This window comes from Poecile atricapillus, chromosome 29 (genome assembly GCF_030490865.1).
Source record: "Poecile atricapillus isolate bPoeAtr1 chromosome 29, bPoeAtr1.hap1, whole genome shotgun sequence".
Classification (NCBI taxonomy): Eukaryota; Metazoa; Chordata; class Aves; order Passeriformes; family Paridae; genus Poecile; species Poecile atricapillus.
Genome location: NC_081277.1, coordinates 511,174 through 535,346, shown reverse-complemented (window position 1 = coordinate 535,346; position 24,173 = coordinate 511,174). Strand labels below are relative to the sequence as shown.

The following is a 24,173-nucleotide window of genomic DNA, read 5'->3' as shown; positions in this document are numbered from 1 at the left end:
CCATGCTCCACTGAGCAATTCTTGCTTGGACCAAATCTACTGTCACTGTGAGCTAGGATGATTCTGCCAGAAAAAGAGCTGAAGAATGAAAAAGCATAGAAAATGAAAGCCTTCAGGACAACTACTGATCCCATGCAGACATCTCCTGAGCACTGAAACCCCCATACCAAAGTCAGTGTCCCACAGATGCAACTTCTCTTTCAGCATTAAATCGGAATTAGATGGGAAGAGCTATAACACTTCCACTGCAGTAAAGGCAATTCTAACATCAAAAGCCAATTCAGTAAGATTTACCTTTCTTAGAACTCTCTAGCACACCACCACCTCTCTGTAGTCCACTCCCTGTTCCCACTGTCAGTCTGAGTACTTTCATTCACCACAAGGGAAATGGAGAGGAGAAATAAATAAAAAATCACCCTAAATTAAGAGAAACTCCATGCAGAGATTCACAAGTCAAGAACACTGGATTACTGAAGTTTAGCATCTTATTTAAGGCTCAGTATTTACTACTATAATCAAATCCATGGAAAACATTTACAATAGAATATTATTGATTCAAACAGCAGTGTGAGAACCTACAAGATGTATGTGTATGGTTATATAGCACACAGTAAAACTCACACTGCAGTCATCAGCAAAGTACAACGGATTTCCAGGCAAACCAAAGAAAGACCTTTTACTCTTCCCCTGATGTCACTGTCAGACACGAAATGATTCACACGGACACAGCTCGAGGTGTGGTGAAAGAAGAAGACTCGTTTATTTGTTCTTTCAGTATTTATAGGTTTTCCACCACGACCAGGGATTGGATAGTCAGGCTACCACCTTCTCAACCCCACTGGCCGTGAGAGATGTCCATCAAAAGGCATATCTTTAATGGAATGTATAAACACCTATGTTTATAGTTTCTTTCCTGGGAAAGTGGCTAGAACTTGTGAAAAATAGCATCAAAAGGCCTGATTCTCAGGGCATCACCCTCTGTTTCCAGATCAATGGAATAAAGAACTTGGTACACAGGCAAGTATATTGTTAAAGCTGAACCTGTGTTTCACTCACTCCACACCTGTCTGTCACACCCACCAAACAGCACATTCTCATAGTATTTATCTTGTAATGTAATTTATGCATTGTAATCAGTAAGTCCTGGGAAAGATACAATGCTCCTCATTCCAAGCATGGCATCATGATGGACTCAATGCACTGCATTTCCTGCAGAGTATCTGGACACCTTAATTTGCTGAGAAATGACACTGTAAGAAGGTGATAATATTTATTATTCCTTTGCAGAGACTATCACACTGGCTAAGAATCAAACATAGTTTATATTCTGCAAAGGGTTTCAGTGTGCTCTTCTCTGCATTTCCCATTTAAAATTTCCAACATAGGCACATTAATGCACCCTGCAAAGCCTCCAAAGTCTCATCACCACAGTGTAGTGACAAACCACAGCTTTCACTTCTGCTTGCTATCCTGCTGGAGTACCTTTTCTCTTAAACAGGAATCTCCCCGGTGGCCTGGCCACACACACACAAACATGCACGCACACACTCTCTCCTTCCTCACCTCTCTATAAATATAGAAACCTCGTCTGTTTTCTAAATGCTCTCCTGCTACTGCATTCTCTCCTTCTCAAGACACTTCAGTGAATACCTGCTGCTTTGTCTCTGCTGCAGATTTTTCACTGAGGATGCAACATTTTGAAGCCACAGATTTAACACAGTCCCCTACACTTGCAGCCCGTACACAGAGATGTATGGCTCTGGCTTAAAGTTTCACCCAGTCAGCAAAATCTGGTTTGCAAATAGGAAGGGAGCTTGAATTTTTGCTGCTGCTTGCAGAGTTGAGGCTCAAAACATGACATAATCATCTGTGAAAGAAAATGTGAATTTTCAGATGGTTCTGTCATGCTGAGAAGTGCCCCTAGAAAGAGAAGATGTCAGGAACTTCCTCCCACCTAGGAAGCTGCCCAAGGCTGGTCTGTTCAGTCCAGAGCTAAAACTTTCAGAACCTACCCTTGTGCCATCTTTAGAGCTGGAGATGAGGACTGCAAGCAAGATGTAAATAGGCCAGGGAACCCAGAAATCTCTACCATCCTTGATCCATTCTTCCATCATACCACCGGTGATGCTGCACCTTTCCAGACCACTACAGAGAGGTTACATTTCTGAAGTACCTTGACACACTTAGACAATTAAAACAAATTAGCATAATTCAGACTAAACTTCTAATTTTAGCACTCTGTAAATCTGCTTTCCTTTGAGCTCAGATCTAGCTTGCTGTACCTGAGCTTCACCACAGTGCAGGCGGCTTCCTATGGTGGATAGACTAAGCACACCAGGCTGTCACATGCAGGACTTTTATGAAGGAACTGTCCTTTGTGCTCACCCTGCTGCAAGCATTTGCTCCAGGCTGGTTCACCTCTGCATTCAGCCCATGCCCTCCTGGGGCAGACGTCCTGGCCGAGGTGCCAGGCACAGAGGATAGGGCACAGCTTGAGACAACTTGCTCTTGAAATAGATTTCTGAATGCTACAAGGCTTCAGATACTGCTCACCTCATTTCAGCACAGTGGGCTCACCAAGCACATACAGATGCTGTTATTACCTGAATAATTTAAGAGCCTGCAGAGCAGCAGTGCAAAATAGCACCAACATCCCCCAAGTGCTTTCTCCCACCAGCGAATCCCTGCAACAGTGGATCCTGCTCCTACCCAACATCCCTCACATCCAGATGCCCATATTCTGCTCCTGTTCACCCCACCCCATCATGGGGAAAGGAGACAAAGCAGCTCTTGTGCTCTTAGACTCTGCAGGTGGCATGGTCCTTTCTCCTGCTGCTGAGCTCCAGCTTGCAGGTAAGATACCAGCACACCTCCCAGCAGCTAGTGAAGACTCAGGCAGCTGACAGCCAGCCATGTCACATCTCTGGCAGGATCTACTGCCACTGAATGCAAGAATCTCAGTAGGCTAATCCAGCAATGGTACAGTGGCCAGATATCCATGGGAGCAGGACACAGTGGAGCTCAGGAGTCCAGTTATCGTGGGGATGTTCTGAGCCTTCTGCAGCTGGGTCTGCTGAAATCCTTTGCCCTCCTTCTGTCCATCACTCTTTTCACTGCATCCTCTCTAAACCCAGCGCAAGCTGAGGGCTGCTGCAAAGAAACAGCCATTTGAAAGGATGCAGGCGAGCAGAGAGAACAGACCCAGTGGCTGCTCCTTGGCAGCACTCCAGCAGCGATTTCTCACCCCAGTTTCTCATGTGCTTATTGCATAATTCTGACAGAAGTGTCTTGATTTTCTGTCTCAGAATCCTAAGCTCAGACCACCCTGATACACCCTATCAGTGAATAGTCATTGAGTGACCTCTTTTGCTTGTCACACAACAAGCACAAGCGTGGTCACCCTATATGGCTGTTTAACTGTCCTTCTAAGGAATCATGCAATTGCTCCTCTGTCTGATTGAGTTTGTGGTTGTTGGTCCAAACTCTTCCTGACTTGTTCTAGTTACCACATTTCCCTAGCTCCCAAAGGATGAAAAAATTAATCCATGTAAAAGCATTCTCATTGGCATCCTCGACATCGCTGCAATTATCTCAGTGCTGCCTCTCCCCAGTCACCTTATACACCTCAGCTTGGAGTTTCTTCTGACAGTTGTTACCAGCCATTTAATTACCCACATTTTTCCCTTATCCATACTTAAATATTGGAAGGGGATCACTTGATCCTCTGTCCTCCCTTAGCACTTTCCCACCACTTCACTCCAGCTGGAGGAAGAGCTCTCTCTCTGCCAAATGGAAGAGCTCCTGCCAAATGGAAACACCTTGCTCCTGCTTTCCCACAAAATTCAAACCCACTCTCAAATATCTTGTCTCCCTCCTCCAAAGCACCCTCACAACCTCTTCTGGCAGGACATATTTCAGTGTGTAATCTTGAGCACTACAACATTTCCTGCTGCAGCATGCAGAAGCAATACGGCACAAAGGATGGGTGCCAGACTGTAATGTGAAGATCCATGAGCCCTCAGGCTGGTCTGTGTGCTGTTTTCAGAAAACTATCAACTAGAGAAAAGCCAAGGAGTTTTATGCAGGGAGTTTCTTATCAGGAATCACTATTCAAGAATGCACTGTGGGAGATGCTCTACAAATCCATAACAAGAGACTGTCTTATCCTTGAACATTTGCGAGACAAAGAAAGGAGACAGAAGCAGAAAAAAAGGTTTGCTCCTCCTTATACCTTCCCTGTGCCCCCACCCCATGCCAGAAAACAAAAAAAAAAGAAAAAAAAGAAGTTTAAAAAGAAGTGGTAAATTCAGGCAGCCTTGTTCATTTGTTCTTTAGATGCCCAAGCAAAGTTTGCTCTGAATGTACTGAGAGGATGTATCACATCTTTCATACCATTAATTTAAACACTGATAGGAATCGTCACAAGAATTTCCCTTCAAGCTTTTAGTTAGATTGTTATTAATACTGTAGCCCCAGTTATGCTGCACACAGACTGAGTATGCTCTCACATGTGTATTTGACAAGTTCTTTGGAGATTACTGGCACTGGTGCAGTTTCTGAAGTCCTCTTGCTATTTGCTGCATAGCACTCTTGTCATAGCCATTTTAGAAGTTTCAGCCTCCTGCTCCATGAATCCTGTATGTCCATTGAGAAGCACAGCTGGAATCTGCATCTTTGTAGAGAGGTAGATGGAGGTGTCTGCCCCTGTTTATACTTGACTAAATATTTGGCTGAATTTAGTACCAAAAAAAGTACGCTTCAATAGGAAGAAATATGTTCATAGAAGTACTAACTTTTGTGTATTAGTCTCAGTCAAAACATGTCAGGTTACAATGCCACCAGCCATCAATTGTGGGGGCATCTGGTGCGGCTGCAAGTTGCTTCTAGTTGCATGTTTAAGACAAAGGGCAAGCCAAGTGCTCTGGGCCCGAGTTTGGGGGTTGGACAGTTTGGGACCTTTCTAACAACCCATTTGGTGAGCTCTGCCAATGCTTCCAGAATTCCTGGCAAGGGATTTGTTCCATTTTCTATCTTTAATACATAACTACAATAGGTCACATGCAACTCAAAAATGACTCAATAACTGTGTTCACATAACAAGCCACAGAGTTGCCTCATAAACAGCGTCAGAACATCACTTTTCCACTTTTTCAATGTGTTTTGCTGCTGCCCACTGACCCTGGCAAAGACAGGACTGTGTCTTTGAAGGGCTCTGTATGACTTCCCAGTGAGGGCTTCCTGCCGAGGTAGCCTTACCACATCTGCAGAGAAAGGAAGGAAGTGTTCTTGACTATGACTGCCTCTCAAAACCACAAAAAAGATACATATCCAAAGCACAGATATTGTTCCTGTCAATCACTAACTTCCCTGTCAGTGCAGATGGCCACATGAGAAAGTCCACATGCAGCCCTGCAGCAATGCTAGTACAGCTCTGGTCCTCTATAAACTTCTCATCTAAGGAAAATGTACAGAGATTTGAAGCTAGGATCCTGCAGCAGGAACAGCAAGAAGCCAACCCAGATGATGCTTGGCACATTCTCTAATAGCAGTGAACTTCTCTTAATTCACACTCTCTTTTGCTCACATCTGCTCTCTGTCACGGCTTTCTGTCTGCAGGGCATCATCAGAAGTCACTAACACATCATGCCACAGCCCTGGTAAGTCCTCACAGTTCAGCACTTGCACTGAATGTGGGAACACACGGGACTATTGAACATTTGCTCTCTGGGGTCATCCTAAGATTGAGACAACCTCCAGTCACTCTGCAGAGTACACACAGCAGGAACACTTCAGGACATGCCTGGCTGTTTCATGTGGCAGCTCTGCTCAAAGCAGAAGTATGCCTGGGCTAGACAGGGAGCATGGATGACTGACAAGGCACTGTTCCTCAAATCCTTGATGCAGCCCCTGTCAAATGAAAGCTCAACCGTCATCATCTTGAGTTACAAAGGTTGGGTGCAGGGAATACTGGAGGACTGACAAGGTTATACATCTGAACTGTCCTTGTGCCAAGAAACCAACAAGAGGTAGAGAACACAAAAATGGACGGTACAAGGTCAATCAGGTTATCATTACATGCACTTAATACAAAACCCAAGAAATTGCTATGGAAACTGGAAAGCAACAAATACAATCATGGTCCAAGGAAAAGGTTTTTGGGCAACACAGCAGTAAATAACAGAACTCAATGCCTCAACGTATCACAGAATACAAGGTTCTTGCAGGATACAACCGTGCAGTTCATGGGACACATAAAATCACACAAAAATTTCAGGAAATGCTAAACTGAAGACATAACAGCTCGTAACAGCAGCTCACATGGAATGAAATGAGAAGATATTTCTTCTGAGGCCATCATCTCTTTCCCTCTGGCCATCTTCACTGCTTTGTGTCATGCTAAGACTTCCCAGGATAGTAGGTCATGCCTCTACTAACTTTCATTGCAGCCAGTCTTGGTGGGCTCAACTAGATAAAAGACACCGATACCCTACACAGTACAAACATCAGGTGAATGAACAGCCTCTGCCCCGAAGAGACTGTGTCTGTGTACACAGCAAGATACAGCCAGCAGGCACTGGCAGAGGAACAGAAGGAGCCAGTGACACCACAGTGGTGTCAGTACATTCCAACAGCTGTGCAAGGGCCTTTGGCATGGACACGACATGAGTCCCATGCAGGCTCACAGGGCACAAACGGACACTGACCTAACTCAAATCAAATCCCCACAGCTTCTGCAGCAAAACAGAATGAAAGATTGCAATACATCCTGGTAGGCCTCCACTTGGCCCCAAAGAGACTTGCACAGGAAAAACAATATCACTAGAGTCACTGAGGCTTTGGGGCAGGAGCTAACAAGAGACAGCTGGCTCAGGAGAAAAATGTCCTTATTTGGTGGCTCTTCACATCAGATCCCCTTTAAAGCCCTCTGGCAGTGTGAGAGGCAAGCTGCTCCATCAGCTTCCAGTGCAGGAAGCCCTGCAGGGAACAGCCATGGACCTGCAGGCACTAAGCCATTATTATCACTGGAGAAGGAGGCATCTGACACAACAGTGTGGCAGCTGAATGACCCCCACATTCAACTCCCCAGCTGCTGCCTGCAGACCTTACATCTGTCCTGATGTGTCTACTGATCTGCCCCTGATAAGCTGCTCTCTGTGGACAGACCTCCCCAGGCTGTCCTGCCCCAGCTTTAAGAAAAGCAAGACTCTCCTCAGTATTCTCAGGGCCCAGCTACCAAGATGTTACAACAGCAGAGCTCTGCTGTGAGGCTCCTGCTCACAGGGGCACATGGAAGTCTCCAACTCTGAGTAAAGGCAGAGGAGAAGCCCACCTAAGAATTCCTGTGTCATAACCTGCTATCAGATATATCCTTGATTATCCTTGGTTTCACCTCTGTCCTCACTGCCTTTCTGCACTGGTGCATAGCACATATATCCTCAGACCCTACTGTGAGAAGAATATTCAGATTCAAGAGGTCTTCAAGGGGCAGCAAAGCTATCTTAGCAATATGCCCACTCGTGCAGGAAGCTGGCAGCAAGAAAAAACTGGCAGTGACTTTCCAGAGAGGAGCTATAGCTCGAAACTGCTGACAGACCCCAGGCACTAGCATGCTGCTGTCAGCAGAAGGGACAGACACATCTTCATTCCCCCTGATCCCCCTCACCTGCTGCCAGCAGGGAAGGATGACCCACGTACCCTGCTCAAATACAGCCTGCCCCCAGGAGCAGCAGAACCCACAGACCTCTGCCCAAACATGCCTTCTCTGTTAGGGGTCTGCTCCTTCTATGCCCTGGTTTCAGTATTCTGGTGCAGATTAAGCAAGGGATGAGTGGACATCAAAACTAGTACTTCACTAGAGAAAGGGGTGGGGGTCTCTTGTCCCTAAGCTCTGAACACGAAAAGTGATTGTGGGAAACTGAAGGAAGCCTGAAACGAGCAATTTTATCTTAGAGATCAAATCTGTTACTGGTCTGAGTGAGCCTATTAAGCTGCCTTGGTAAACCCCTCACTTCCCTTTCCCCTTCATTAGGCTTTTTTATATCTGTGCTCCCCCTGCTCTCCGCAAGCTGTCAGGGTAAACAGCAGATTTTTGGTCCCAAAAGTTGTCCTCTGTTTGACTGTTTCTTGTGCTGACTGCACACAGGCTTGTATAGGGACCAGGCTGCCCCTCTGTCATTCTTTCCTCGCCCTCCAATCCCCCCAAACACAACAGCACTCTGTCACAACCACAGGCACCTGGATATAGGGCTGCTCGCCCCAGTTCCACTGACCTTTTTCTTCCGGTCCCGAGAACGGTTCCTGCGCTTGCGATTGGATTCTTCCTTCTCCTTCTGCTCCTGCAAAGCCTGAGCCTCAATATCTTTGATTTTCTTCAGCTGCTTAGCTGCTTGAGCCATGGCTGGTCAGACTGCAGTCCCCTCCAGAGCTCACACCTGCACTTTCTGTGCAGCACCCTCCGATTCCTGGCCAAGGAAGTACGTTCCACTCACTCAAATGCTGTCGACCCAGATGAGTGTGAAAGCAGTAATGAGAGGAAAATTGAAAGCAGTCAGTAAGCCCCAAAGGACAGGCAATGTCTCCAGGTAGTTGCTAGATGCAGTCTAGGACACCTTTATAAACCATTAATAATCCCAAATCCAGCTGTTCCAGAGGTTCTATGCACCACTGTAGCAGCCCCTGACTGCGCTGGCACATCATGCAGAAGCCTTCTTGTGGGACAGGACACTGGATTGGTGCTGTGCTCTCTCCCTCACTGTTTCTCCTGCAGTATGAGAAGAGATGCAGGCAGTCAGCCACAGGAAGGAAAATAACTCCCAGGAATTAATGCATGATGACAATAGAGAAGCAGTGAAAAAGGAGGCTGATGCATTTCATCCGACTCCTGAGTTCTCTGTAGCAATGCCTAAAGAACAGTAACCTGCATATATTCAGTCAGGGGCTTTACCACTGCAGTGCTGCTGAGGCAGGCACATATTCCAGTCTCCCCAATTTTCTTCCTCACAGTCAGTCTCTGTGCAGCAGCCGCATCATTCACTCTCTGGGTTACGATTCCATGTTCTTTCAGAGGGAGCAGTAGGGAATGGCTGCATCCGTTAGCAGGCAGGCAGCATCTCTGCTCAGAAAACAGCCGATACTGCAAAGGATGTGCCAAGTACTGGAGCAAAGTGCAGCTTAGCAGCATCCTTTCCTCCTCGCATCTCTCCGCTGAGTGAGCAGCAAGAGGAGGGGAGGGATCTTAGCTGTGAATAGGAGACAGAAATGAAGGGTTCAGTCTGTTCTTTACACAGCAGCAGCAAAGTAAACCCAAGCTACCAGCTCCTGCCCACCCAGGCATCACCAGAGCTCAAATCCTCTCTGAGGGTACCTAGGCAAGACTCCAAGAGTCAGCCATCTCTTCTCCACACACAGCCCTACGTTTCACCTGAAGCTGTCTTCCAAAAGCACAAACAATTCCATGTTGGAACCCAGGGGTGAGGCCTGGAGGAGTGACTTTGGTTCCTGCACACAGCACCAGTGTGTAAGGGGGCCAGGATAAAACTGGGATGGGGTTTTCAGGGTGGGCTCTTCAGTGGGGACCACACCATCACCTGCAGCAAAGTGCACTTATCTGTTCAGGCACTTCTGAGCAGCCCTGCCTTTTATCAGCTCAGTTCTTGTCCTGTGGAAAAAACATTGCCTAGGTGCAAACCCATGGGCAAAGCACCCATGGGAAAACTATCTGCACAGGAGGAAGCTCTGCAAATGCCGCACTTTTCTGGAACGGCGTCCCCAAATTCTAGGCAGTAATGGTCCCTTTGTGTTAAAAGATGGCAAAGCAGGGATTAATGTCAATTTCTCAGCAACTACCTGACAATCACAGATTATTTAGACTGGCAAGAAGCTGAGATGCAAACTTAATTGTACAGACACTGTAGGTCACTTTTTTTCTAGAGTAAGTTTTCTTGGATTTTTTTCCCTTTGTATCTTTTCCCTTTGAAGTTCCCCCAGTTCTGTTGCTTCACCCATAGACAAAGGAGTGTGCTAAAATCTGGAAAAAAGACTGGCACATCATACAGTTTTTAAAGAATATGATGACTAATAATATAGAGAAGGTCCTAATAAAATATGAAGAATAGGAAATTATAATATTGGACAATGTGTTTCCTATTACAGGGTTAGTTTTGTGTATTTTACCCACGTCAATAAATAATACAGTCAAGTCTAGATAGAGCTACACATCTTTTTATAGCAATGTTCTGTCAATGCCCATGAAAAAAAAAAACCCACAAAATTAAACAGAAGCTGCAGTTAAAGCGCTCCCCAGAAGGGATCTGGGAGCACAACAGAACTATCACCCTAACTGAGCCTCTTCCACACGAGTCTTTTGCAGGCCATATGGGGCTGAAGAAACATTACCTTTGTTCAACAACAGGCGCACAGGAGGCAGTTGTCAAAATTAACCATAACACACTGGGAGTACCTCACTTCTAGACTTTGCATTCTAAATCAGCTCTCTGCAATTCTTTCTGTGGAGTTTCCTAATTTTTCACAACAGGGAACTCAGGTATGACACCACGTTCTGCTACATGCAGCAACCTCGTTTCCCACCAGATGCCTCCTGCCAGTCTGGACATCACCTGCCCAGTGCCAGGGGCCACCCGCAGCAAGGCCAGCAAGGAGGTCTGAGCCTTTGATCGACTTCTGCCTTCCAGGTGCCAAGGTTTAAGCAGGGTCAGACCTCAGCATCCAGGCGCACTCCGTGCCAAGGCCTGCACACTGACACGCAAGGGATGGCTGTGCTGCACTCCAGGCTTTGGCACGGGTGTTCTTTTTCCCCTGATGTCAAGAAAGCGCACAGCAGACACCGCGCCGCGCCATCAGCGGGAGCAGCCGCGCTTTGCCCGCCTGCAGCAGGACACAGATCCCACTCTTAACTCCTCACAATCCACTGCAGAGTGAGCACGGGGCAGGAGCAGGTAAATAACCTGCAACTGCTGAACGAAATGCTGAGGCTAGTCAGGCTTTGCATGCTCACAGCTTCGGAGGACAGTGTGGGCATGCAGTTGAGATGTTTCAGCTGCTAAAAAGCAAAATTCTTAAATTTGCTCTGGGAACAAGGAGCAGAGTCCACCAGCTCTGGGCACTTCAACCACTTTGTTGAGCCTAGGAGTCTCTTGGAAAGCTTTTTATTTTGTCACTGCTGCTTTTAACCTGCTAACCTATTTGCTGGTTTATGCATCAGGCACTGTGTTCTTTCTTTTTCTGTACAGTGAGAAGCATGTGAAGGGGAATATGTGAGACCTATTTCTCTTTTCCTTTTCCAGGCAGCCTTATGCAGTGTTACCAGGTGCTCCAAACAAAGGGCTGGAATAAAAAGCAGCAGCATTAAAGAATAGGGACACTTAATGAACTCAGAGAGTAGAGTTTTAAAAGCCATCTAAGAAAAAAGTTACAAAAACCAGCCTGGAATGTACTATTCCAGGTTAATAGCACAGCTCAGAACTGTAGGGCTCAGAAGAACTCAATTTTGCAAGTGCTTTGAGTGACCATAGGAGACACTTTTTGGAGGAGGCACAAGTGTCATTAACATGGGTGTACCTACTCGCCAAATCAAAGAAAACCTCATGCCATTGGCAGGCTATTCTGCAAGTGCAGACTCTTTAACTAGTTGAGTGGCCATTCTTGGAGTCTGGATATGCTTAGGCATAGCTAGCCTAAAGTTCTTCAAAATTGCCTGCAGGCTTATACCTGATAAAGCCTCCAGACATGTTTACGTGGATGCTTGGCTGCCATTTTGTTTAATTCACAATGAGGCACTCATTTGAACAAAAATAATGAAAATATTCTAATGATTCTACAAAGAAGCACAAACGGCGTATAGTGATGCTTGAAGGAATCTCCCACATACTAGCAGGCAGCCGGTTCAGAAGGCAGCTCCGTATCAACACAGAATTGCATTAGGATTGTATGCCCTTTGCTTTAGTTGACCTCACTGAAGTAGGGGTTGGAGCAAATGACTGCCAGATGTTCTTCCAACCTCACTCATTCTGCAATTCTGCGATACATGAAGAGACTGCACACGATAGCAGAGAAACTCTAGACTGAAAGAAACTTGATAATGGAGCACAGAAAATTGTGACTGATACAGAGGACACACAAAGTGAAAAAAGTAATTTTACACACAAAGGAGAATCAGAGACATCATATTTAAAATAACCAAAAAAACCCCCTTCATAATCTTTCTACTCATAAAAATGAAATGTGGAATCCACACCTATGGAATGCTGTGAAAACAAAAAAATACGTGAGGTAGATAAATTTGGGAAGGATAGGTCCACCACAGACTATTGAACATGATGGAACTACAAGGAAAGACTGAGACAACTGGGTTTGTTCAGCCTGGAAAAAAGAAGGTTCAGGGGTGACTCAACTGCAGTCTTCCAGCACCGGAAGGGAGCCTACAAGAAAGATGGAGACGTTTTACAAGAGAATGTAGTGACAGGACAAGGGGGATGGACTTCTCACTGACCGAGAATAAGTCTAGATCTTATATGAGAATAAAATTCTTTCCTGTGAAGGTGGTGAGGTACTGTCATGGGTGCCCAGAGAATTTGTGGTTGCCCCATCCCTGGAACTGTTCAAGGGCAGGCCAGAAGGCCAGGCCAGAAGGAGCTCAGAGCAACCTGTCTTGGTGGAAGGTGTCCCTGTACATAGTAGGCGGTTGGAATTGGATGATCTTTGAGGTCCCTTCCAATCCAAACTATTCTATGCCTCTATGATTTCAGTTTGGACCCAGACTCCTTCTCTAGAGGCCCTGAAAGCACAGGCTCATGAGAATACTGGAAAGGGGTGCTGAAGGGAAAATGAGATTCAAAGAACTTTTCAAAATACTGTTCCTGGCCATAGCATTGATCCTAAACCCCTGTCCCTGTGGCCTGGTGCATTACTGTATAACTAGTCATGATTTGGAAAACCACTAGACACATGAATTGAAAAATACCACTAAGTCCCTGCCTTCCCACAAAGCAGAGCAGAGAATTAGCTAGCAAGACTTCAGATAGTCCCAGGTTCAGACTCGATCTGTAAATCAGAGGGATTATTGATCTAATGTACTTCAGGTATAGCCTGAAAGACACCAAAAGCATCATCTGTCATGCTTTTGGAAGGTGAACTTGAGTAGATGTATAGCTTTTACCAGTGCAGCTGAGAGAGATACTTGCACTTTTCTAGGGATAGAAATGTTTCCCTGCTCAAACTCATTTTCCTTATCACCTTACCTAGAGCAATATTGTATTCTTCAGACCCTGACTATAACACAGTTATGTGCAGCTGTACCTAAGCTGTCAGAGCTTCTAGACAGTGCTATCCTATAACATCACAATTCCCTTTTCTATCTTCCTTCTGCACCAACTATTGCTGCTTGGACTTCCTGAGCCCTGTGCAGAATCTTTGATGAAGGTTCTTGTGGACAGCAATCAGATTTGCAAACAGATCAAAGTGCCTTTCTCACAGCTGGATAGACAGAGATGATCAAGGGTGTCTGCAATGGCCTCTAAAGACACTGTTTTTTTCAGTGCTTTCCTCTGTCCCCAGTCTTTCAGCCATCACCTGCTGACCCCTTGCTGTATGTACTCAGGCAGTTCTGATCACTTTCTGCAGACCAACCTCTGTGATTTGCTTTGGTCTCAAGAGCATGCTCACTAACACAATGCAAAGGAGGACAAGGACACTCCTAAAGTAACTGCAGTCTTGTCTGCTTCAGACTGCAGAAGATTTTTACCAGAAGGGAACACACAGCGACTTGAACCTGCTCCCCTGGAGACTAGCTCCTCCCACCTGGGCTGACTGAAGCCCTGGTCCAGGATATCAGCTGACCAGTTAAAATTCAGTTCTTCCTATGTGCCACCCTTTTACCTTTCCCCCAAGATATCAGAGAGAATTTCATCCCTACCAAATTCTAGGTTCAGAGCTGTTGTCTTGGTACCTCCCTAGCTGCTAGGATTTGAGCTGATTCTTAGCTCTCTGATGGGGGGAAGCAGCATGACAACTGAATGGTCTTTGGTACTAGTGGTAGCTGTTCTTCAAACATCTGTCTAGAATTTTGACAGCATGATTTAAAAGCCAAGTTAACTGGACTTGGTACCTCTGCCATACACATAAGATTGTCCTGAGCAGGGGCTTATGCTTAGGACATTCTCAGTTAGGAAGCATTTGGCCTATAACTGATACCAAGCTTCTATGTGCTGTCAGTGTATGGTTGGTAAAAAAGTGACCCTGGAGATCTGCTGCTCATAAACAAAAGCTTACTGTCTTCACCATTCATACAGGACTCAGGACAGTAGGAGAAGTAGGAAATGGCCTTAGCCATTTCACTTAACTCACCCCATGATTTTATTTTGTCCAACAGTGATTTTTATCTTCTTTGGAGAAGTTGTTTGGGAAGTATCTGGAATTGCAGATGACCTTTTGTTGCTGCTTGTTCCTATTGGGTAAAATGGGGAAAGAGAGAATGACAGAGTTTCAGTAAACAGACTTTCTCCTTTAGCTGAAAGGTACCATGTGCATACGTTAGCCAACATGTTAGTAGAATTTTTTCAAGAATTTTATTTAATTATTTGTCACACAGCACCATATTTATCACTTTTTCATTGAAAACTTCTTCATTATTTTTACTGTGATAATTCTCTTATCTCAATTACATACTGGGATTCTACTATGTGACACAAATGGCAAACATACTGACAACAGTCACTATCTAGAGTTCACAGGGCAAAGTATTTGGCAAGGGAGAACAAACAAATACTGACAGAGGAACCCTTAGGAAAATTATGACACAAAATGAACAAGGTCATTATGTGCCAGTTCCACATACAGAGCTGTCCAACAGAATAGAACCTCCCATAAAGAAGGAAGCACGGAAACAAATTCCTGATTCTCTCTGCAAGGTAGTGCAGCTGTTTCAAGAGACTGAGCATGTAGCTAGAGTCCTGCCTTGCTCTAGATGAAAAATCAATGTTTGGTGAGGTTGCTGAGATTCTCTGTATTTGGGGCAAAAGAATTTTACATTCAAAGCTCAACTTCAGACATCTATTTTTAGGTAAATTATTCTGGCTGACAAGCTGTGAAGATAAAAGATGCTGTAGGCCTCACCTCGGCTGCTGTAAACTTGGTCTCAGTCAATCTGCATTCCTCTATTACTTGCAGAGATCTTGCAGAGATTGGATCTCAGCAAGGAGCTTTTTCCCTGAGCTAATTAAGATGGTTCAGTTCTTTTTATCTTTTTCTGAATTATCTTACTGATGAGCTTTCAGAACTGCCGTAACCCTTTAAGATCATTCTCCTTTCAGTTAGCTTCTTTCAGGAATCACAAACCTAGTCTCCCAGACAGTAGTTTGTTTTGCTGTGGGTTGCATTCAAACTGTTCCCTGCATATTGAGAGCTGAAAGCAGACATTTTGGTTCACCTATCAACTAATTTAGAGCAAACCTGACAGTGTTGAACAGAAGAACTCTCCCCATGTCCACAGTATGATACCTGGCTGTGGCACTGCAGGAGCAGCTGTTCACACCGTGCTCTGTGGTACCAAAGGTTCTTGCTCTTCAAGGCAGACAGATTTCAAACCTGTTTTGGCTTGGCAACTCTCTCAAAAGGAAAAAAAAAAACAAAAAACCCCAACGACCCTGTCCCCCCCCCCCCCCCCCCAGTCATTTTCCAATGGTAGGATTTGATAGTTTGTTGGACAAGATTCTAAAAAAGAGGTCATGTTGTTCATGGCACCCAAGAGTGGTTGCCATCAAGTTAGCCCACACAAACTGAGGCTGGATTGTTATATTTTAATTAACAACCAGTTAAAAATGCAGCCTATTTGATCAAATAATGCTTTTTATAAACAGCTTGCCTTCTTGAACACAACCATGTGACAGCACGTCTGTGGAAAAGACTTTGGAAGGTTCTTGTGGCCACTGGTTCTTTATATGGCTTGGGCGAGTCCTTGGACCACAGGAGGCTGAGGCAGTGGTTCTTTTGTCCCGGGGAAACTCTAGCATCCATCACACACGCTGGAACGGTGCTTCCCTCTAGCGTTGTTAGAGCTCTGAGCTGGTGGAGCATGTGCAGCAACACAACGAGATGGCACCCCCAGGATCCAACTGTGCCTTAAAGCCGCAGAGCAAACCTTGCTGGGTAAAATGTTTCCTCCTCCTATTCGAGATTCTCAATACAGATGAAAGAGCAGCTGAAGGGGGTGGGGGAAACTTCAAACACACACTGCCAGTTTTAAAGGACACAAGTCAGAATTACAAACTGAAGCTGATAAAAACCAGGACCACACTTGGTTTTGGCCAGCCTTGGCCAGAGAGAAATTTGAAGGTGGTGATGTCTGGAAAAGCTTCAAGTTTGTTCTTCTTGATTTTTCTCTAATTAGAAATTCTAGATAAAAATTAACATGAGTGAATTAAGGCCCACAGGGAATCACATTCCCAGAACCAAGTATCAGGGACAGCATTCACCACTCAAATGGAAGAAAAAAAATTTACACGCACAACTGACATCCAAAATGGCTCAACATAATTTATTTTTTTATGTTAAAATGTACAGAGTTCTTTTGAAAGTACTTGCTAGAAAGGGGAAAAAAAAGTGATATTACATACAAGGAGAGGAAGGGAGACCATCCAGCCAGGAGCGTATGACATGGAGAATTACAAAGGCATCTAGGCACCCCCTTCCCCTTAGCTTACAAGTCACCATGAACAAAGTACAAAGAGGTTACAAAACAGGAAAAGCAAATATAAACAGACAGGAATAGACTCAGCTTCATTTGTACATGCGGCTTTTAGAGGCATCTGGAGCTCCTATTCACACACTCTAGAGATCTCTTTAAAGAGAATTTTATCTTTCTTAAAATAGTTTTTAATATTCTACAACAAAGATAAAAAATTTTAAAGATGGAATGAAATGAAAAAGCTCTTATTTTTAAAAGGCATCGAAGTCACTAACAGTGAGTTTTTTTAATTTCTTTTAGAAGATTACCCAAGTTATCTTGCTAAAAATACATTTTTTTTTTTTAAACAGAAGTGAAAAAATGGTAGGTACCAATATTACTGCGTTGGATAATTTCTTTTTATATATAGAAAAGAACTTTTTTTTTTTCTACAATAGTTCTACAGTCACAAAGGTTTGTGGAAAAGGGAGCTGCCCAATTGATAAAAAAACCTATACAAAACCAAACCAAACATAAAGGCAAACAAACTAAATTCATGGCCCTCGTTTCAACAGCTTCTCCTCCTGTCTCAGACCCACCCCCACCCCCAGGAAGCAGCGACACAGCTGAAGATCTAAGAGAGGGCAGCACAGTGCGCTTTCTACATGGGTTATTTGGAAGTGGAATAGTATATACAGAGAAATGGGGTCCTACACAGCCTTGTACATGCTCAAAACTAAACAGAAATAAAAAGTGGAAGTCCTTTGAATTCTGCCTTTTATGGTTAGCAGTTACTGAACGAAAGTCCATTTTAGTGCATCTGAAGAAACCCCAACTTTTAGATTCTTTTGGTTTAAAAACAAAAGGGATTAGACTTATTAATGTGTCTGCATTTCTACTTCATATACAATAAAAAAAAACTTTACATTAAAGGGTAGTCCCTTTTTGTATTGGGTGACATGCCAGCAGTGTAGCCAACATTAATGTAAATTGGATTTTGCAGTAATAAACAGCAAAATCCTGCCGCCTAGATCCTGCTACGGTGTTGGGACGGTTTCACTGCTGTATAAGAGGCCGATTCCCTTCTTTTCCCACACTAGATCAAATGTGTGGCTATTCCTATAAAATGGATATCAAACACAGTAAGAGAATCAGGAAAAGCATCGTTGACCCCCAGATAAGCGGCACATTCCGCGACTTCCAACCCCAGACCAGGAATGGAAGAGTGACAAGGACACCACAGGGTTCTCATCCCAGTCACCAAATGCACACTTTTCCTTCCAGCATTTCCCAAGCCAAGAGATTAACTGGAAACAGCTGCTTCTGAGCTCAGTTTGACACAAAGGCTCAGAACCAAAACCCTCAGCATTTCCAAGTACGTACTAAAGCAGTTTGGGATCTCAGAGCTGTGGCTGACTTGCAGGTCACCAGAGGAGCCTGTAACCATTTTCTTGTCCTAACAGACCATTACCCACCCTGTCCTCTTCACAACTGCCAAAGGCCTACAGTACAAGTTCTCTCTTGAGATGCTTCCAGCAGTTCAATGACAGAACGTGTGTGCATGCATGCACATGTGTGTTCACGTGCATGACTGGGTGGTGAATGGGATAATTTAAAAGTTACATTATATTTTCAGCATAAAACATACAATTTCAATTAACTCATCTACAAAAACATCAATGTGGATGGTTTATTGTTTACACCTAACTCCAAATTTTACTGAGGGTAAGGGAGTCAAGGAAAATTAAAGATTTTTCCTGACTTGCAGAAATAAAGATCTTCATTTATCCTCTGTGTCCCCTTCCAAATCTCCCAATAAGTGCCTCCTGCTAGAAGTAGGAAATGTTAGGTGGGGTTTTCAGGGAAGGGTTGTTATTCTTTGAGATGTCAAACATTTTACATGGCTGCAGCACTAGAAACTGCATACAGAGGGGCACAGGGGAGGGAAAAGGACATATATTGAAATAAAATTTAGGAAGATGATTTCACGTTACACATAGTCTGTCCACTTTGTCAGCAAAGTAAGGCTCTTTTTAAATTATAAGAAGATTTTGTGCATGTTTCCCCTCTAAAAAACATCTGTAAGTGATTTTAGTTGTAAAATGTTTGACGATTGTGAAGAAAAAAAAAACACAAACAAAAATTAATTAAAAAAAAAAAAGACCAGGCTTCCTAAAAATTAAAATAAACCAAAGAAAATCCCTCTAAAGCTACAGCAATATTTTAACTGGAAAAAGGTCCATTTTCTCTGGTTCGTCAGTATAAAAGGTTCCTTTATTTATATTTATTTCAGTTTTTAGGATGCAAGTTGATCTTGCTCATCTTCTCATGTATGGTCCATTAAGAGACTGCTTGGGCACCCCAGCAGCATTCATGTAGCTGTGATGGGAGGGGCCAGTGTACATCATGTTTCCATGAGGATTTGGCTGCATAGGCTGCTGGGTATAGGCCTGGCTCCCCATCATTCCCATCTGCATCTGCATAGGATACTGTGCTGTCTGATTCATGTAGGCAGGGTTACTATGGTAACTGCTGTTCATCATGGGCTGTGTCATTCTGTAGCTGTTCATGGCATTCAGGGTGTTCATATTCATGGAGTTCACGTTGTATGGGGCAGTTGGCATCAGGTTGACTCCCATGTTCATGCCCCGCTGCACAGCCAAGGTCCGAGGCCCAGCCTGCATGGCGACGGCGGGGGGACTGCGGCCATACAGCTGCTGCTGGTGTGCACTTGCTGAGGGCAGGGGGGCTGATTTGGAGCGGATGGAAATGTGCCCCTTGACTGGCATCTGCCCCTGCAGCCTCTGGGTATGGGGAATACCAATATTGGTAGCAGACATATTACACTGAAGCAGAGGTGATGTGAGGTTCATGGTGGTGGATGCCAGGTTTGGAGGAGGTGTCATAGTGGCTTGTGCTTGTGGGGTGCCAGCCAGGGGGTGAGAGGGAGCCAGCTGAGCCAGCCCCGTGTTGGAAAGAGAAACGCTGGTTGCATAGGAAGTCACAGCAGGAGAATGGCTATAAGGCATGGCATGAGGGTCCATAATGGTGTTCGTCAGCTGCTGCAACTTGGCTAAACTGAATGTGGCTGATGGTTGTGAATAGCTCCCAGCACCAAAATCCCCTGGAATCCTCTCATAGATACTTATGTTACCAGTGCTGCCTGATTCTGGTATTTCCATGATCATAGGTGCTGGGGTGAAGCTGTTGTTCATGCTACACTGAGATAATGGAGGCTGCTGCTGGGGTGGAGGTGGGGCCTGTGGCTGCTGGGACTGAGGCTGCTGCTGTTGTGGCTGTGTTGTTGGTTGCTGGTTACTTGGGGGCCTTTCTACTACACAGCTCTGGGGTGACTTGATATTACAATTTGCTGCAGGCTGGACACTGTTTTGCTGCATCATGCTGCAACTGCTGCCAATGTTTGCCATTTGCTGAGTGACAACACAACTGTTCTGAGTGAGGCTGCTAGAAGAAGACAGTCCTCCATATGAACAGCTGCTCTGGGAAGAGTTATTTCCACAAATGCTGCCTCCCATAGTGGAGTCATAGCTGCTGGGGTTTTCATAATTCTCTGTAGTGCTCTCAATGCTGCCAAGGTCACTGAAGCCACTATCCACCACCTGTTGAGAGTGGTCCGATACTGAAGGCACATCCATCATGGGGCTGGTCTCCATGTTCTGCATAGAGGGTGCGGACAGGGATCCTTGTTCAGGACTTATCTGTGTGTAACTGCTCTCCAGAGCAGGCACATTTGGGCTGCTGACAGACCGCACAGACTGGCTGGGATGGGACTGAACAGAGGATATTGGACTGTTGTGTTCTGAGGCCTGGCAATCTTCAACCATTGATATCTGAGGATCCTCCTCAGTCTGGGTATAACTCTGCAAAGTCTGACAAGCTGCAAGAGTTTCTTCACAGTCCTGGTAAGCTACATCATGCTCATTGCTTTCCTCCTGTGTCAAGGACTGTACTGCTTGAACAGTTTCAAGATCTAGTTCACTATGAGGAATCTCCTCTTCCTTTAATTCAATTAATCCCTCTTTATTACTTTGCTCTTCTTCGTGATCATCTTCAGACCCAGGGACATGCTCTGAGCCCACTGATGTCTCATTGGAAGCCTGCTCTTCCTCAGAATCTGCCTCTGCTTCATCTTTTTCTTTTGCATCTTCTCTACTGCTTGGAATGCTTGTTTCTAAAAAACATTCTTGCACCTGAGGCTCCTCCTTCACCCCTTCTTTAACAGGCTGTTCCTCCAATTCTTTTTTCTTCAAAGACTCTGGATGACCATCATCTTCATCATCAGCATCATGATCTTCATTTTGATTTGTCACTACTGCAACTTCCTCTTCTTCCTCATGGTCATGTTCAGGTTCATCTAATTCTTGTTGCTCTTCTTCAGATTGCCTCTGCTCTTCTAAAATCCGTGGCTTCTCCTCTACTTCCTCTTCTATCTCAGGCTCTTTTACTTCTGGCACCAGACTGCTGTTGCTGTCTACAGGAGAAACTGCTCTTACTTCACTGCTGGCTATATCTTCCTCTTCTCCCTCTCCTACCTCTTCTGCTTCCATATTCACATCTTCCTCTTTCCTTTCCTCAGTGAGAGGCAGGTCTTTCTGCTCAACACATTCTTCTTTATCTGAAATTTTGGCCTTATGCCCTGGTTTTGAATTAGCTACCACTTCATCAACTATGTCATCCTGAACTGAAAGTGGCACCTCTTCCCGGTTCAGTTTAAAACCTGGTTTTCGACCAGGTCTTTTCTTCCAGTGGACTGGTTTTCGACTTTTCCCTTTTGGCCATCCCTTCTTCTTTTTCATAGGTGTGGAAGTATCTGGCTCAAGTGAAGAATCTTTTGCTTCACTATTCCTCAGCATAGATAACGGTTTCAAGGGTGGATTACCTGAAAATACAAATTGAAAGACACTGTTTAAACATTTTTATTTGACCTAAGCATTCACGGAAGCCTTCCCAAGCATGCCCAACATGTTTACCAACTTCAATATTAACTTAGAAATTTATTGGAATTTATTTATTAGCTTAGAAATATTAGTTTAGAAGGATCAAGATCTGCTCATTAGCAGCATGTTGCACATTACATTTTCTAATAACATCAATGTTTTCAAGATTTTCCATGTTCAAAGTTCTGAGCCTTTAATACACAATTCAAATTAAGCTCTAAGCTATATAATGAAGTCCTGAAAAGACAAATTTTATTTATTCACAAATGAATGTGTTGCAGCATACAGGAACATATGAAGCTGCAATAAAAGCATGTTTCCTTTTAGATCTGTGCATCTGCTTAAGAAAGGAAGTATTTTCACTTTTTTCATAGCCTTATGCTTTTTAATGCTAATAGAAATACACAGCTGCCAGGATTTGGCTAGCAATTTTTTAATTGAAGAAAGCATTAACAGGAATCTGAATTTCTCTTTAATCTTTTATTTGATGAAGCAAGATTTGCATTTCAGTGACTTTCCAAACACTCAAATAGGTTCAGAGCTTATATAGCCAGAAAGGAGTGTGATAGCTTACTGAGAACTTACTGAATAGTATAAGGCATTCCCTGAATTAATTTTGGTTTGAACCTGTCAATTAGGACAGTCAGTGCCATTTTATACAACTGTAAAAAGCGGAGTTAGTCTTGCCCTTTGCTCAGGAAGGCATTTATTTTAAATAATTCCCTCCAATGATAAGCATTCTGAAGAAATTCTAGGTATTAAAAAATGAATAGAGAATTAAAAAATCAGCAACTCCTTATGTCATCCAAAAGTAAATATTTCTAATGTGCACAAAGAAAAGACAGGATCTGCCACAGTCAGACAGACTATTGTTGTACAGGAAGAAGGTAACTTTATTTTCATAATATTTATTAAAGCATTAACACTTAAACCCTTAGAAATAAAACCCACCTCTTAAAAGAGCCCATCACTATTTCTCTTCCCTGATTTCCACATTTCGTATCTACTACAGAGAATTAGATTTACCACATTGTGATAGATTGGCATTTAAGAAAAAACAGGAAACATCTAAGGAACTTAAGGCTGCTGGAGGCTGATGGGAGTTTTTTCTCATGGCCAATAACTGGACATTTCTGAGAACTGACAGTAGTTTTGACCATTGAAAAGTGAGATCAACCTGTGAACACCACCTTAAAACCTAATTCTCCCTCTCTTTGGTTTCCGGTTTTGAAAGGTTTTGAACAGAGCTCCAGCTGGGCTCCCGTCCCCTACCCAGGCCATGCGGCCCAGGCAGGGGGGCTGGGCTGGGCCGGGCTGGGCCTGCCGTGGCTCCCGGCCGGGAGATGGAGCCTGCGGGGCTCCCCCTGGCCCCCGGGCCGAGCTCTGCTGCAGTTCCCGGCCGGGAGATGGAGCCTGCGGGGCTCCCCCTGGCCCCCGGGCCGAGCTCTGCTGCAGTTCCCGGCCGGGAGATGGAGCCTGCGGGGCTTCCCCTGGCCCCGGCTCTGCTGCAGTTCCCGGCCGGGAGATGGAGCCTGCGGGGCTTCCCCTGGCCCCCGGGCCGAGCTCTGCTGCAGTTCCCGGCCGGGAGATGGAGCCTGCGGGGCTCCCCCTGGCCCCCGGGCCGAGCTCTGCTGCAGTTCCCGGCCGGGAGATGGAGCCTGCGGGGCTCCCCCTGGCCCCCGGGCCGGGCTCTGCTGCAGTTCCCGGCCGGGAGATGGAGCCTGCGGGGCTTCCCCTGGCCCCCGGGCCGAGCTCTGCTGCAGTTCCCGGGCAGGGGATGGAGCCTGCAGGGCTCTGCCGCAGCTCCCGGGAAGCCTCCGGGGGTGGCTGAAGCTTTTCCCAGGGGTATCCCCGGCCCTAATCACAGCTGAGCTGAAACTCGGCATCATAAATACCTACTACAGCTTGAGCCAGATTTTAACCTTTTCAATACCCAGATGAGATTTGCAGATTAATCCTTTTTCCAGAGAGAGGGGAAGAGAGAGTGAACAACATGTAAAGAAACAACATAAACTATCAAAGCCAGTGAGGAAAGGAATTAAGCCTCAGATGAGAAGAGAACAAGGAAATGCACTAATAAGCTGAAATATTCTTTCGTTAAAACTATGGAGATGGACAATAATGTTCTGAAAAAACTCCTTTAATTCATGAAAGAGTATTTTGGGGGGAATGGAGTATTTCAAAGTGTGGATCTAAGCAGAAGTAGTTAATTAATAGAGCTGAGCAAATGGTGAAGCAGTTGTGATCCTATAAGATGCTGGAACAGAAAAAAAAAAGGAGAGTTGTTGAAGATTTGTGGCCCTTAAGAGACAAAGAGAAAACTTATGTTTCCAGAGATGATCACAGAGACAGAGGAAGAGAACTTTTGCCTTTGAATAACACATCCTTAAAATGCCACCCCTTGAACCATGGCCCATGAACACACCTCAGAGTGGTGTGAAATGGGAAGAAAGGACTGATGGCAGAGTTTTCCAGGCGGCTGGCATCTGAGAAACAGAAAGCCATGAGAAAATGGTTTTCTTGTGAAAAACTCCATA

The 24,173-nt window shown here is 44.8% G+C and overlaps 1 protein-coding gene across 1 annotated transcript in view; it reads right to left on the bottom strand.

Annotated features, from left to right (window-relative positions):
* Window positions 1–16,528: 16,528 nt before the first annotated feature.
* Window positions 16,529–24,173, bottom strand: part of KAT6A (lysine acetyltransferase 6A) — a 38,690-nt gene continuing 31,045 nt past the window's right edge. The window contains exon 18 of the mRNA XM_058859201.1: window positions 16,529–21,578. Coding sequence (XP_058715184.1) covers window positions 18,997–21,578 — 2,582 coding nt within the window. The 3' untranslated portion in view covers window positions 16,529–18,996. The remainder of the gene's footprint in view (window positions 21,579–24,173) is intronic.